The sequence below is a fragment of the Nerophis lumbriciformis genome, linkage group LG05 (assembly GCF_033978685.3).
Source record: "Nerophis lumbriciformis linkage group LG05, RoL_Nlum_v2.1, whole genome shotgun sequence".
NCBI lineage: Eukaryota > Metazoa > Chordata > Actinopteri > Syngnathiformes > Syngnathidae > Nerophis > Nerophis lumbriciformis.
The window spans coordinates 24,904,196-24,919,593 of record NC_084552.2 but is presented as its reverse complement, the minus strand read 5'-3'; the positions used below and the strand labels follow the sequence as shown (position 1 = coordinate 24,919,593).

Here is a 15,398-nt window from a genome sequence, read left to right as displayed (position 1 = left end):
TGGGTTGTTATTGCTAGTTTGTATGTTTAGCACCTAGCAATGCTGCTGATGCTATAGTGTCACAATGAAACTGCATCTACCACTAACTTATTGCTCATTCTCTTTGTGTTCGGGCTCAAAAATATAAGGTCCTGGATCATAATTTTTCCAAAAGTAATAGTTGTTGGCTCTCACAAAGTCTGCTTGATTAGCACTGTTGTTTATAAAGAAGGTATCTTTGGTTCCTAGCGCGACGTCACGCAATCACGAGACTGGCTTCTTCATTGTCTCTCAAAATGGCTCGGGAATCTCCCTGAGATTGATACTATTGTGATCATATCTATTTATTCACAAACAGTCTTTTGGTGTCATAAATCAGACATGTATGATAATAGCTTCAATATAGAGGCAACTTGTTTTTCCACTCCACTGGTACTTTAAATGGCTGTAGATTTAGAATGGATCAAATTTATGGTGGACAATTATCCTTGAATTGTTCTGCGGACTGTATTGTAAACGCTATAGTTTGGGGGCCTATATAAACTATAAATAATAATTTGTTTTGTTTTGGTAAAAGCCAATACTGCCCCTTAACTCTTTGATATTGGATAGAAAACAAATTTATAGTATCACACAAAACTAATCTAAAATAGCAAACCAGAAGCGTGCTTATTACATTTAGGAGAAGTGTAGCTAAAACAATGTTAAAACAGAGAGTAACTAGCTATGAAAACTAAGTGAGCATGTAGATTATAGTTTTGAGAAAATAACATACCCGTAAATGATGCAATATGTTTTACCACATTAGTCAGCGGCCAAATTAAGAACCTTTGTAACCCGTTTTTAAATGTTTCTATTATTTTATGCTAAATAATATATTGTAATGTATATCGTTATAGCACAAGGCGATATCTGTTTTTGGTCATATTGCTCATTCTTACTGGTCGTCCTTACTTCCTACTACACTTGCAAGGCGTAAAATTACAAAAGTATGGAGGCACATACTTTCTTGACATCTGGATGGGTCCCAAATTAAACGGGTTATATCATGATTTTTATTCAAAAACACTTCTTTGTGGTCTACAGAACCTGTAATGGTGGCACTTTGGTCAAAATGTTGCTTTACAGACCATCTTCAAGCCACTTTCTGACTGTCTCTAAAAAGAGTCGCTGTGAAAGCTGGGTCTTATAAGATGCAAATGAACCCCTCCACGCCTCGCCCGCTCCAGCTGGCTGCGACTGTGTCTCCATGCGTCAGCAATGTTGTTTTAGTGGTGCCCTTCCATACCAAGAAATACAATTTAGAACTTTACGCTACTTTTTATTGAAATCCAACCATACATGTACGAGTCAGAGTCTGACCCGCAGCAAGGGGAAAGGGAATTACGGTATGTCTGTCTCTCGATTTGAAATGACTGCACATCTATGCAATAATATTTTATTATACTTTGCCTGTTTATCTAATCGACATAAAGTTAAGCTACAATGCTATGTCGCTAACATATCATTACATTTGTCAATCTACTGTTACAGGACTTACCACTTTATTGTATCCATCACCAACAATTGTAGGAACTGTCTACGCAATTAAATGTAGTTCTGGGTTAATCAATCAGTATATTGTCATCGGACCAAGGCGGGTTTCTTAGCCAGTCTCTGTGCTTCCATATCCGGCTGCAGTTCTCGCTCGGCCTGATACTCCAAGTACCGGTAGGTACATGTCGTGAAACACAAAAGTTAACGAGGGACTTCTGACTTCTTCAGATGAGGCCTCAAAGTGTGTGTGTAGTGACCCGTGTTTGTTAATACAACCAATAACAGAAGATTTTCGGTCATCAGGTCGCATCTTGGTTCATTTGTGTTTGAACTACAACTGGCGCTAGTGAAAATAAAAATGGCGGGAAAACCTCTACCTCTTGGTCAACGTCACGAGTCGGGGCAAATCTCAAACTGCTTATTTGGAACAAGGCAAAACATTTTTATAAATATCTCCATTGTTTGAATGAACATTTTTTGGCACTTATGGGGATACCAAATACACAAAACCTTATTTGACTGATGTTAATATGTTTTTGACTCAATGTTTAGATTTTTAAGTTGTTTTCTTGTTGTTCAGCCAGGTTTATTTTTGACAATATTTAGCAGTCTGTGCTATAGAATATGCAACCTATGAGATATTTATTTATCCATCCATCCATCCATTTTCTACCGCTTATTCCCTTCGGGGTGGAGGGGGGTGCTGGAGCCTATCTCAGCTACAATCGGGCGGACGGCGGGGTACACCCTGGACAAGTCGCCACCTCATCGCAGGGCCAACACCGATAGACAGACAACATTCACACTCACATTAGTTATTTTATAATATGAACAATTATAAGAACAGTAGGGCAGCACGGTGAAAGAGGGGTTAGTGCGTCTGCCTCACAATACGAAGGTCCTGAGTAGTCGTGAGTTCAATCCCGGTCTCGGGATGTTTCTGTGTGGAGTTTGCATGTTCTCCCCGTGACTGCGTGGGTTCCCTCCGGGTACTCCGGCTTCCTCCCACCTCCAAAAACATGCACCTGGGGATAGGTTGATTGGCAACACTAAATTGGCCCTAGTGTGTGAATGTGAGTGTGAATGTTGTCTGTCTATCTGTGTTGGCCCTGCGATGAGGTGGTGACTTGTCCAGGGTGTACCCCGCCTTCCGCCCGATTGTAGCTGATAGGCTCCAGCACCCCCCGCGACCCTGAAGGGAATAAGCGGTAGAAAATGGATGGATGGATGGATAAGAACAATATTCTTATGGAGGTGACATCACATGCCTCACAGCAAGACTGCTATAGAAACTATACATTGACTGGGGTATAAAATCAGCACAATTACACATTTAGAACATAAGCAACTGTTTTATCTCCCAGCGCCTCTCAAGGGGATTCCCAAGGCTCCATTCCGCAGCCCAACAGCACCGAGTATGTTCAGCCCCCCCAGCAACCGCACGCCCATTGCCCCTGCACGCACGCCGCTGCGCAAGGAGCGTGGGGTCAAGGTAAAATGACTAAGCTGCTGTGATGATCATTGACCATGAACTGGGACTTTGAGCTTTTTGTGGGGTTTTTCTTCTTCTTCTCTGCAGCTCTTAGATATCTCTGAGCTGAATATTGTTGGACCTGGAAGAGAGGCGAAAAGGAGACGAAAGACCATTGGTAATTACGTGTTGCTTTATTGTAATTATCATAAGACAGGATTTTGCTGTATCTGTCTATTTTTGTAGACACTGAAGCAGATGAAAAAGCAGCCAAAGAAGAAGCAGTGGTGGAAAACACCACACCGGACTATGCTGCCGGCCTCGTCTCTGCACAGGTGCTTTAATCTGCACGCTTAGTGTCAAAATAGCTGTGGATGAGTTCTCACAGTTCTTCTCTATTTCAGAAACTGGGGGCACTGAATGAGAATCCTCTGCCTTCAACCAGCTACCTACCAGCCACGCCCAGCATGGTTCCATCTTCCTCCTACATTCCCAGCTCCGAGGCGCAGCCAGGTGAGCGAAAATCACACAGCAGCCCTTCCTCCCTTTACTTAATTTTGGCTTCTTGTCTCCCCCAAAGCCAATGCAGGTGGGTCAGTGCGGGAGACTCTTCAGTCGGCTCGCCAGCCAGAAGAGTCGGCAACAGCAGGCGCGGGCACCGCTGCCGCCACCCTCCCGGGCCAATACAAGCAGAGGACACCCATGTACAATGCTAACACCGCCACCAACCCAGCCACCCCGACATCCCCCAGCACGCCCGCCTCCACCCCCGCCAGCAACGGCCCACCAGCTGCCGCCACTGCCGGCCAGCCTGAGACGCCCACCCAGCCACCTAACACACCTCAGACACCCACACCAACACCCGCCCCCACACCAACACAGCCTCAGCCCAAAAAGAATCTCTCACTCACGGTACAATGTCACTTTTGTGTTGTTATACTCCACAATGAAACAAGTGGTTAATTGCATGCCAGAACAGGGGGTGCTATAACGTTAGCTGTAAGGCCTCCGAAATAGTCATTTCATGGCAGCAACAATGATCAATATTAGGGATGTCCGATAATATCGGACTGCCGATAATATCGGCCGTTAAATGCTTTAAAATGTAATATCGGAAATTATCGGTATCGGTTTCAAAATTATCGTTATCTGTTTTCAAAAAGTAATATTTATGACTTTTTAATACGCCGCTGTGTACACGGACGTAGGGAGAAGTACAGAGCGTCAATAAACCTTAAAGGCACTGCCTTTGCGTGCCAGCCCAGTCACATAATATCTACGGCTTTTACACACACACACACACACACACACACACACACACACACACGTGAATGAAATGCATACTTGGTCAACAGCCATGTCCCAAATTCCAAGCTGCTGTTTTGAGAGATGTTAAAAAAAAAAATAATGCACTTTGTGACTTCAATAATAAATATAGCAGTGCCATGTTGGCATTTCTTTTAGGGATGTCCGATAATGGCTTTTTGCCGATATTCGATATTGTCCAAGTCCTAATTACCGATACCGATATCAACCGATACCGATATATACAGTCATGGAATTAACACATTATTATGCCTAATTTGGACCACCACGTATGGTGAAGATAAGGTCCTTTTTAAAAAAATTAATAAAATAAGATAAATTTAAAAACATTTTCTTGAATAAAAAATAAAGTAAAACAATATAAAAACAGTTACATAGAAACTAGTAACTAATGAAAATTAGTAAAATTACCTGTTAAAGGTTAGTACTATTAGTGGACCAGCAGCACGCACAATCATGTGTGCTTACGGACTGTATCCCTTGCAGACTGTATTGATATATATTGATATATAATGTAGGAGCCAGAATATTAATAACATAAAGAAACAACCCTTTTGTGTGAATGAGTGTAAATGTGGGAGGGAGGTTTTTTGGGTTGGTGCACTAATTGTAAGTGTATCTTGTTTTTTTTATGTTGATTTAATAAAAATACAACAAAAACGATACCGATAATAATAAAAAAAAAACGATACCGATAATTTCCGATATTACATTTTTAAAGCATTTATCGGACATCTCTAATTGTTTCCCATAACTTCAGTTGATTTATTTTGGAAAACCTTGTTACATTGTTTAATGCATCACAACAAAATTAGGCATAATAATGTGTTAATTCCACGACTGTATATTTTGGTTTCGGTTGATATCGAAATCGGTAATTAAGAGTTGGACAATATCGGAAATCTCTAATCAATATTCTAATGTGTGGATTTATCTCACATAAACGCTAAAATAAGGAGATTCATTTGAACTTTGAACATAGGCTTTAAAAAAAATTACACTAAACATGTGATCCAAATGCATAGAAAAATAAAGCTGTGAACAAGGACTGTTATTTTGCTTTATGACTCTCAGAGAGACCAGATGTACGCGGCTCAGGAGATGTTCAAGACGGCCAACAAGGTCACCAGACCAGAGAAGGCCCTCATCCTGGGCTTCATGGCAGGATCCAGAGGTATGCAATGTCTTTTTTCGCTCCACTAATGGACTTGGAACAGTGAAAGACACTTAAATTCCATCAGATGTTCAGTCATACTAAAAGCAGCATGCTTCTGTCTCCCAGAGAACCCATGCCCAGAGCAGGGTGACATCATTCAGATCAAGCTGAGCGAGCACACAGAGGTTTTGCCCAAAGCGGACGGCACAGGTAGCACCACCATGCTGGTGGACACGGTGTTTGAAATGAACTACTCCACAGGCCAATGGACCCGCCTCAAGAAGTATAAACCTATCACCAACACCTCATGAGGGGTGCAACAGGTGGACTTTACTTTGCTTACATTCGCTGATTCGTTTACACCCATTAATGAATTTGAATCCACAGGCCAAATCAAGCAGCCGGTGCACACGTGCAGAAGAATGTTTGGCTTGATTTGGTTATTTTTCAGTTTTGTCGCCGAGCAGGCACCGTTTTAACGTTATGTACAAACATCTTTTGTATGAATGTGTCACTCAGAGTGCTGTCTGTTCGGAAACAATATTTTTGGCCTTTTCCTCCCAGGCTAAAGGAAGACAAAGTGACAACCGACTGTTAATACTTTGGTCATCTGTGTGAATAAATGTAAAATAATTCCAATTTGTCTTTGAGGTGTCTGAGGTGGTGGTCACTGTACACCAGAAAAAAATTTAGATATAATTTTTATTTTGTGACTATGGACAGTTGCAACATGACATAACAGAGGAGAACTATTGCCGACAAACATCTGCTTACAGTACAGTCAACCGCACCTACAGTGATACGACACACGGCCGGTACAAAAAAAAAACCTTTCTTTCAGTGCACATTGCAAAAATCAGCGTTCAAGTTTTTGTTCCCTTGCAGAGTTGCTTCCATAAATATTTGGATGCAAATGTTCTGGTAAAGATAAAGCTGCAGCACCAATGCTTACCTCATACTAAGCCCACCCCGTTGTGGTCATTTCCAAATCCAAACTTTGGAAGCAGTTGGAAAAGGAGAAATGAGTGCATTTATAACAGGGAATTTAGCAGGAAATTAAACCCCAGTATGTCATTAAGCTGACGAGAAGGTGTTCTAGTTGGACCCAGGTTCCCTCCAGCCCCCGAAGGCCTTCTCCAGGTAGAGCGCCACGGCCAGGGACTGACGATCCTGCAGCTTTCCCGTCACCACTTGCACACCCAGCGGGAGACCCTCCTCGTTCAGCCCCAAAGGACACTGGGTGATAGGCAGGCCCAGAATATTTAAGATCCCTAGGAAAGGGGGGGGAGGACATGTTCACATGTTTGAATGCAATCAAATGATGAAATAGAGTAGAGTGTACCAGTGTAGGCGAAGTCCAAGGGTCGAAAAAGGGGGTGGTGATGTTTGGGGGCCACTCTGGTGTGTGATGGGTAAAGAAGCACTCCATCAGTCCCCAGCAACTCTTCCATTTCTTTCTGAAGCTTCTCCTTCGTCTGGATAAGGAAGGTGGATGGTTTGGATGCTTGAATCTTCTCCACGAAAGTCAAACCTGCAAGCCTCACATGCGCATTAATTAATCAAAGTGTTTGATCATTTAATTAAAAAGTTGACACTCACCAATAGCAGCAACGGTGTGTTCTGATTTGCCCATCATGCGTTTCAGGATCTCCCATAGAGGCCACACAGGGCGGTCTGCCTCTCCCAACACCTTAGCAAAGGAATCAGGAGGCTGCAGGAGAATACTTTTAGTGCACATGTTCCCCTTCAATATTAGTGTCCTCTCCTCACACCTTGCCATCTTTGTCAGGAAGAGTCATGAAGGCGTTCCAGATCTGGAAGCTGTATCGAAGCTCTGGGAAGTGCACCTCTTGGACAGTCACCCCCAGATCTGCTTCCAGATGCTCCACCACCTGAGGAAAACCATACCAAGTAGGAGTTCTGTCCTATTATGCAAAAGTGACTTGAGGTTGCAGCTTTTAATGATATCATGAAGGGAAAAACCCATTCCCATATGAACATACCAATGTAGATGAGCCTGCCCCGTGTGTACACCCACCACTTTGTGAAAGGGAAAAAAAGAGGCTATATATCATACAGCTTAAATTAAACCCCTGACAAGTGTCAACTACAAACGTGGGAGCTACCACTTTAATCATTTTTTCCAATGAGGCTAACATAGCATGGCGTCGATGTTTATTTTTTTTAAAATAAGGATCCCCATTAGCTGGTTGCCACAACTCAATAGTCTTCCTGGGGTCCACAATTCAATATGATTACAAGTAAAGGCATATAATAACTACACAATACAGAACAAATAAATAAATAAAAGCATCAATAAGAAAACAATTTACAGTCACAGAATAATAATTACACAATATAAAACCAAAAAAATCATCAACGAGCAAACTAATTTAAAGATTCAGATACAATATTACTTTCTTTTTAAAAACCTGTTTACTTTCAATGCCGGTGAGAATTCGAGGCAGGTTATTCCAGAGCGATACAGATCTATAAATAAAAGATTTCCGCAAAGCATTCTTCCTGGGACGAGGGAGTACAAAATGCCACTCACTAGACGCCCTGGTATTATGATTATGTATAGTGCTACTGTGAACTATTTAGGCCATGAGAAAAGCAGGAGTTTAACTACCGGTTACTGATTTGAACAATATCAGAGTATTAGCTGACAACCTGTTCTGCACTGTTAGCCAGGAAAGAGAAGCATGCATTTGGTTCTTAGTGAACAACCCAGAACCAGCCCTGCTGCCCTATTCTGGACAATCTGGAGCTTACTGATCTCACCACTTGTGGTGAGATGTTAAAATGTAGTCTAGCTCACACCATTATGCTAGTGTTGCCAACATTTGTATCCTCCAGTCTCATTCACTCCTGTGTTGTACATAAATGGTGTATTAGGTTGACAAGTGCAGTGTTAAAGGTATATATGTAAAAAGTAGATAACTTTCACCTTTTGGAAGCAGCTCACAAAACTTAGTAAACTATCCAAATTCCAGATTTAAGGTTTGCATTTGGACAACACTTCTAAAACACTTATGTGGCACCTCTGAGACATGGGGCCGTATTTATCAAGCGTCTTAGAATTACTCCTAAGAAGTCTGCTAAGAGTTGACTTATGAGTAAAGAAATTCTTTGCTGAAAGCTGCACTTAAAAGTTAGTTATCAAGCGTCTTCCTCACACTTTCAGCGAAGTGTAGGACTGAATCTTAAGTGTCACACTCAGAGCTGAATTACGACATTACTATGTGCCGTAAACCGAATTTTAGGTGACGTCATTTTTGTGTCCATAGAAATGACCAATCACGGAAGGGAATCCCTTGTCTAGGAATAAAGAGATATCTTAGAAATATTTAAGTGGACAATGGGAGTGTATATTTTGACAATAAACCACAAAATAATACAAAACAAACACAATATTGGCAATGAATCAAAAATAAATGTTTCCTTTTCTTTCCAATTCATGACGAGATATCGAAGCATTGTGATGACCTTTAGTTCTGCTGTGAAAGCTCTGCTGTGTGATGTTGCTGATGAGATGACGCCCCTTATTATTAAATCTGTGACAAAAATAATACCTGCTCTGTCTAAACCAGTGGTTCTTAACCTGGGTTCGATCGACCTCAACCGCGGAGGTCAGGACACACCAGACTCATCGTGTAAATACAAACTTCTCCCTATCGGCGTATTATGGATACCCCCAAACAATGTTCCCTTTCATTTTCCAAATGCGTGGACCTACTCAGTGGCCTAGTGGTTTGAGTGTCCGCCCTGAGATCGGTAGGTTGTGAGTTCAAACCCCGGCCGAGTCATACTAAAAACTATAAAAATGGGACCCATTACCTCCCTGCTTGGCACTCAGCATCAAGCCTTGGAATTGGGGATTAAATCACCAAAAGTTATTCCCGGGGATGGCACCACTGCTGCCCACTGCTCCCCTCACTTCCCAGGGAGTGAACAAGGGGATGGGTCAAATGCAGAGGACAAATTTCACCACACCTAGTGTGTGACAATCATTGGTACTTTAACTTAGATGTGCACACTGTGGTCACACCAGCAGCACACCTGTCCCAAACCTGACTAAATAACAAGTTAAATGTTTTATTATGCTAATCAAATGACAGCAGTCATTTCCATGGGATTATTTTCTAAAATAAGTGTTTTGGCCCACTTACAATGACAATAACAACAAATATAGTTTTTCATGAGCTGTGTACTAGTATTGTATGTCTGGGTGGAGGTCCTGCTTTGGAAATAATTTGTACCCCTTTCCGATATCGCATTTAGTTCCCACTAAAACATTCACATGTTGCACAATGAGATGTAAACATGGGATCATGTGTACATTCCTGTAACGTTCTGTTTGTAACATATATATTTATTAGTATTTCTTTAATATAATAACATCCTTTCATGATTAATATTTATAAATTAAGATTTAATTAAGAAAAAAAACTTTTTTTTTTCACTAAAGAAGGGCTCGGTGAATGCGCGTATGAAACTGGCGGGGTTCAGTACCTCCAACAAGGTTAAGAACCACTGGTCTAAACGATACCGTTTGATCAGCTGCTCGTCATCAAACAAAGCCAGGACATCCTTCCGCTCCCTGAACGTTCGCGCACGTCTCTCTCGCCTCAGTGCCATCCCCCGCTGGCAACTCCTAACCACTTAGGACACCTCTGAAGGTCTCTTAAATATCGTGGAGAGTAGGAGTGATTCTTAGACTTAAGAATGTTGATAAATAGCTTTTATTCTTAAGTTTGAGAGTAGGACTAAATTTCGCAAATTCTCAGGACTTAAGTGTAAAATGGCACTCTAAGACACTTGATAAATACGGCCCCAGGTTTTGATGTAGGGGCCTTTAAATGCTCGTAGTTATCAAATGTGGGCCTTTATATGTTACATGACACCGCTCACCTTCCTCTGGATCCGCTTGAGCTCTTCACTGACGGGACTGGTCAGAATACAGCCGCCATCATCAGGGATGGTGAAGAACCGCAGCTTCTTTATTTCCACCCTCTTACTCAAGGACAGCCTGGGCACAAAAGCATTAGGACGCACACAGGAAGTGACACAAACGTGGACTCTCTCACATGTGAGCGTTTGGTCCCGCCATGATTCTCAGCATGGGCAGCAAGTCTTCTGCATAGCGGCACATGGGCCCACTGCTGACGTACTCGGCGTGTCGGCCAGTGCAGGGAGGGTACTGATTGTCATTAGACACAACACCTGCGGGAGTAGCAAAGGTCACGGTGCGTTTAAGTGATGTGTTTGTTTGTCCGTCTTACCAGGGGTGGTCTTGTGGCCAAATATTCCATTGAAGAAGCAGGGTATACGGATGCTGCCGCCAATGTCCGAGCCCATCCCAATGACTGCGCCCGCAGCGGCCAGCAAACTGCCCTCTCCACCTGATGGAGGGTAAAACATTTGAATACAGCTGTACTCAAAGTGATTATTTGAATCCTGCCAACCTGAGCTGCCTCCCGGTACCCTCTCCAGGTCGTACGGGTTGCTTGTGATGCCATAAAGGTGGTTGTGCGACTCAAACCACATGCAGCCCTCACTGGTGTTTGTGACGCCCAGCGGGATGGCGCCCGCCCGCTTCATCAGGGCCACGGGGGGTGCGTCGGCGACAGCCACGGTTCCTCGCCTGGAGATGATGCCCGTCGTGAAAGGCATGCCTGACGAAGGGGCGACAACTACCAGGTCAGCAGTCAATGAGTTGGCTTACACAAAAGTGCCACCTTTAGAAAAATCAGTAAATCTAAAGAAAAAACAGGCGAAATGTTCATTTATTCTTATTTTTATTGTGGCAACTAAAACACCTTTTTGGAGTGATTTTATGTCCTCGATAATAAAATGGAGGTTCTGACTGGCTTAGACTGCCAGAGATAGAGGTATCTTCTTCATTTTCTACCGCTGTTCCCTTTTTTTGGGGTTGCGGGGGGTGCTGGAGCCTATCTCAGCTGCATCCGGGCGGAAGGCGGAGTACACCCTGGACAAGCCGCCACCTCATCACAGGGCCAACACAGATAGACAACATTCACACACTAGGGTCAATTTAGTGTTGCCAATCAACCTATCCCCAGGTGCATGTCTTTGGGGGTGGGAGGAAGCCGAAGCACCTGGAGGGAACCCACACAGTCACGGGGAGGACATGCAAAGGATTGAACCCAGGACCTTCGTATTGTGAGGCACATGCACTAACTCCTGTTCCACCGTGCTGCCCAAGGTTTCTTCGGTCTGATGTTTTTTTTGTTTTGTTTTTTTTACAATTGGTGGTAAAGCTGTGTTAAGGTCTTTGTGCATTTGCCCACGGTATAAAACAATGGGTAGACAACGATGAGGCAAAAGCAAGCAGTATTGGAGAATGTTAATGCACAAGCCTTCACACAGCACATCACTATGGTGCGTTCGAGGACCGCTGAAAACACTGGGACAACTAAACACTCCATGAAATATAAAAAACACCAGTGGCGGGCCGTGCGTTTCCCACCTAGGCCTTCAGTGATGTCCGACTCAAATGATTACCTCTCAAAATACCATCATTTATGTCCCCACATGACCATTGCTGGAGAAATACTATACAGAAACACATTAACGCACATCACCTCAACAGTGTACAAACCCTGTTTCCATATGAGTTGGGAAATTGTGTTAGATATAAATATAAACGGAATACAATGATTTGCAAATCCTTTTTAACCCATATTCAGTTGAATATGCTACAAAGACAACATATTTGATGTTCAAACTGATACATTTTTTTTTGTGCAAATAGTCATTAACTTTAGAATTTGATGCCAGCAACACGTGACAAAGAAGTTGGGAAAGGTGGCAATAAATACTGATAAAGTTGAGGAATGCTCATCAAACACTTATTTGAACATCCCACAGGTGAACATGATTGGGTATAAAAGTAGATTCCATGAAATGCTCAGTCATTCAAAAACAAGGATGGGGCGAGGGTCACCACTTTGTCAACAAATGCGTGAGCAAATTGTTGAACAGTTTAAGAAAAACCTCTCAGCCAGCTATTTTAAGGAATTTAGGGATTTCACCATGAGATGCGATGCAAGTGTAAGCCACTGTGACACTATTCTTTTTTTTTTTTATAAATGTCTAATGATAATGTCAATGAGGGATTTTTAATCACTGCTATGTTGAAATTGTAACCAATATTGATACTGTTGATAATATTTATTTTTGTTTCACTACTTTTGGTTTGTTCTGTGTCGTGTTTGTGTCTCCTCTCAATTGCTCTGTTTATTGCAGTTCTGAGTGTTGCTGGGTCGAGTTTGGTTTTGGAATTGGATTGCATGGTTATGGTATTGCTGTGTATTGTTTTGTTCGGTTGATTAATTATAAAAAAAACAAAAACGAAAAAATAAAAAAAATCGATTTTTGAAAAATGAGAATCGATACTGAATCGCACAACGAGAGAATCGCGATTTGAATTCGAATCGATTTTTTCCCCACACCCCTACTAGAAGGCCTACTGACAACAACTCATGATCTGATTGGCTATCGCAACTGTCTATCACTGTATGTCCCCGCATTGGTAAATGGGTCGTACTTGTATAGCGCTTTTCTACCTTTTTATGGAACTCAAAGCGCTTTGACACTATTTTCCACATTCACCCATTCACACACTGATGGCGGGAGCTGCCATGCACGGCGCTAACCAGGCCCATCAGTAGCAAGGGTGAAGTGTCTTGCTCAAGGACACAACGGATGTGACTAGGATGGTAGAAGGTGGGGATTGAACCAGTAACCCTCAGATTGCTGGCACGGCCACTCTCCCAACTTCGCCACGCCGTCTCCGCGTTGTTGATTCTGAAGGCCTTGGGCAGATTTGGTACAGCACGGCAACATAAGCTTGCTGAATTCTGATTGGATAAAAACTCTAAAACCTAAAAACAACCGCGCTGGAAGGAGCATAATGACATGAAGAGAATGTGAACACTTTTAGATCTTTAGGGAAAGTAAATAAAAAAATACTTTTATCTTTAATTATGATCATGATTTCTGGTTATGTTAGGCCAGCAGAGAAGGCCTTGATGGCCCTGACGGCACACCGCTGAAAAATACAGACATACAAAACGGGGATTTTTAACAGATAATGTACCAAGTTGTACATTTTGATTCGCAGGTGCCACTTTGGGGGATCTCCGGGTTGGGGAGGAGATCTTGCCCCAAGTGGAGGAGTTCAAGTACCTCGGAGTTTTGTTCACGAGTGAGGGAAGAGTGGATCGTGAGATCGACAGGCGGATCGGTGCGGCGTCTTCAGTAATGCGGACGCTGTATCGATCCGTTGTGGTGAAGAAGGAGCTGAGCCGGAAGGCAAAGCTATCAATTTACCGGTTGATCTCCGTCCCTATCCTCACCTATGGTCATGAGCTTTGGGTCATGACCGAAAGGACAAGATCACGGGTACAAGCGGCCGAAATGAGTTTCCTCCGCCGGGTGGCGGGGCTCTCCCTTAGAGATAGGGTGAGAAGCTCTGCCATCCGGGGGGAGCTCAAAGTAAAGCCGCTGCTCCTCCACATCGAGAGTAGCCAGATGAGGTGGTTCGGGCATCTGGTCAGGATGCCACCCGAACGCCTCCCTAGGGAGGTGTTTAGGGCACGTCCGACCGGTAGGAGGCCACGGGGAAGACCCAGGACACGTTGGGAAGACTATATATCCCGGCTGGCCTGGTAACGCCTCGGGATCCCCCGGGAGGAGCTGGAAGAAGTGGCTGGGGAAAGGGAAGTCTGGGCTTCCCTGCTTAGGCTGCTGCCCCCGTGACCCGACCTCGGATAAGCGGAAGAAGATGGATGGATGGACTTTGGGGGATTTGGACCAAGCAAATGTTTTCTTTGTTTAGTGTTTCACTGTACTGTTTTTATGTGGGCTGCATTTCATTTAGTCTTTAGAAAAGTATTTAAAAAAAACAAGAAGCCGGTCACAAAAGGAGTAAAAGAGTACACTCCTTTGCTTTACCCTGAAGGCCGAAAGACTCTTTGACAGAGAAAGGCACGCCGAGGAAGGGCAGTCGGTGCTCCAGCACATCCTCTCCTCCCGCTTCCTCGTCGATCAGCTTGTCAACCTGCGCCGCTTCCTGGAGCGCTGCGGAAAACCTGCACGGTGAGGAGAAGGGAGGACGGACTTGACAGGGAATATCGACCCCGAAAGGGACAAGCGGTAGGAAATGAATGGATGGATATTGCTGGGGAATCTTGCCTGTCTTTGACCACAGCATTGATTAGAGGGTTGACTTCCTGGATCCTGTCAATGTAAGCCTGGACCACCTCCACACTGGACACCTAAACAGACACACACACATATATATATTAGGATTATATTGTAAAACTTCTCAAAGTATAGCTTGCTCATGATGCTGTGTACATAAATACATTCACGAATGCATATTAGTGGGAAGTTGCCACCATGTTTTCGGTTTAAATGATGGCCTCCAGGTCTGACCATTCAAACGAGCCATAGGAAAACATTTGAAGCTAACAGCCGGCTTTCACCTCTCTTCGTCGGATCTTCCGAGCGAGTTGCGTCGCAGACACTTTAAGGAGCGGGTGCGCGGTGGGCGGCAGCTTCTTGCGACCGCCGGTGGTCGTCCGGCGCGACAGAAGCCTAAAGAGCAAGAATAACAAGCCAGCCACTGCGTCGAAGAGCCATTTCTGGAGGCTTTCCATGCCGCCCAGTGCCATGTTTTCTTGGGTTCGCCACGCGTACTAAATAAAAGATAATTGGGCTAATTAGCGCTTATATTTCCTGTTAAATCAAGCTAACGCTAACGTAACCGGAAATGCGTTGTTAGTTTCAGAATACAGGCAAACGTGACGAAAAATGTGAGGGCAAAACGCTCCATTAAGGTTAGAGATGAATGTTCAATGGCAATATAAATTTAGCAGTCGTTTTTATCAATGCAAAATT

At 43.5% G+C, this 15,398-nt stretch overlaps 3 protein-coding genes across 5 annotated transcripts in view; 2 read left to right on the top strand and 1 right to left on the bottom strand.

The window, feature by feature from the left end:
• Positions 1-6,107, top strand: part of nelfa (negative elongation factor complex member A) — a 29,549-nt gene extending 23,442 nt beyond the window's left edge. The window contains exons 8-14 of the mRNA XM_061961021.1: positions 2,880-3,007; positions 3,095-3,164; positions 3,233-3,321; positions 3,391-3,499; positions 3,567-3,898; positions 5,387-5,486; positions 5,595-6,107. Of these exons, the coding sequence (XP_061817005.1) occupies positions 2,880-3,007; positions 3,095-3,164; positions 3,233-3,321; positions 3,391-3,499; positions 3,567-3,898; positions 5,387-5,486; positions 5,595-5,779 (1,013 nt within the window). The 3' untranslated portion in view covers positions 5,780-6,107. The remainder of the gene's footprint in view (positions 1-2,879; positions 3,008-3,094; positions 3,165-3,232; positions 3,322-3,390; positions 3,500-3,566; positions 3,899-5,386; positions 5,487-5,594) is intronic.
• A 49-nt stretch (positions 6,108-6,156) lies between these two features.
• On the bottom strand, positions 6,157-15,235 carry faah2b (fatty acid amide hydrolase 2b). The gene is made up of 11 exons (XM_061961022.2): positions 14,984-15,235; positions 14,691-14,773; positions 14,451-14,587; positions 10,937-11,146; positions 10,754-10,873; positions 10,559-10,694; positions 10,383-10,500; positions 7,241-7,360; positions 7,068-7,179; positions 6,811-6,999; positions 6,157-6,739 (listed from the first exon to the last, which is right to left on the bottom strand). Exons 1-11 carry the CDS (start codon positions 15,170-15,172, stop codon positions 6,564-6,566), a joined length of 1,590 nt encoding a protein of 529 aa, XP_061817006.1. The 5' UTR covers positions 15,173-15,235; the 3' UTR covers positions 6,157-6,563.
• The window catches only part of tesk1b (testis associated actin remodelling kinase 1b), a 62,462-nt gene continuing 61,634 nt past the window's right edge, over positions 14,571-15,398 (top strand). For 2 of the 3 annotated variants that reach the window (XM_061961019.2, XM_061961018.2), the window contains exon 1: positions 14,571-14,743. The gene's annotated coding sequence lies outside the window, so the exon portion shown is untranslated. The remainder of the gene's footprint in view (positions 14,744-15,398) is intronic. The other variant, XM_072913176.1, reaches the window with a different exon arrangement.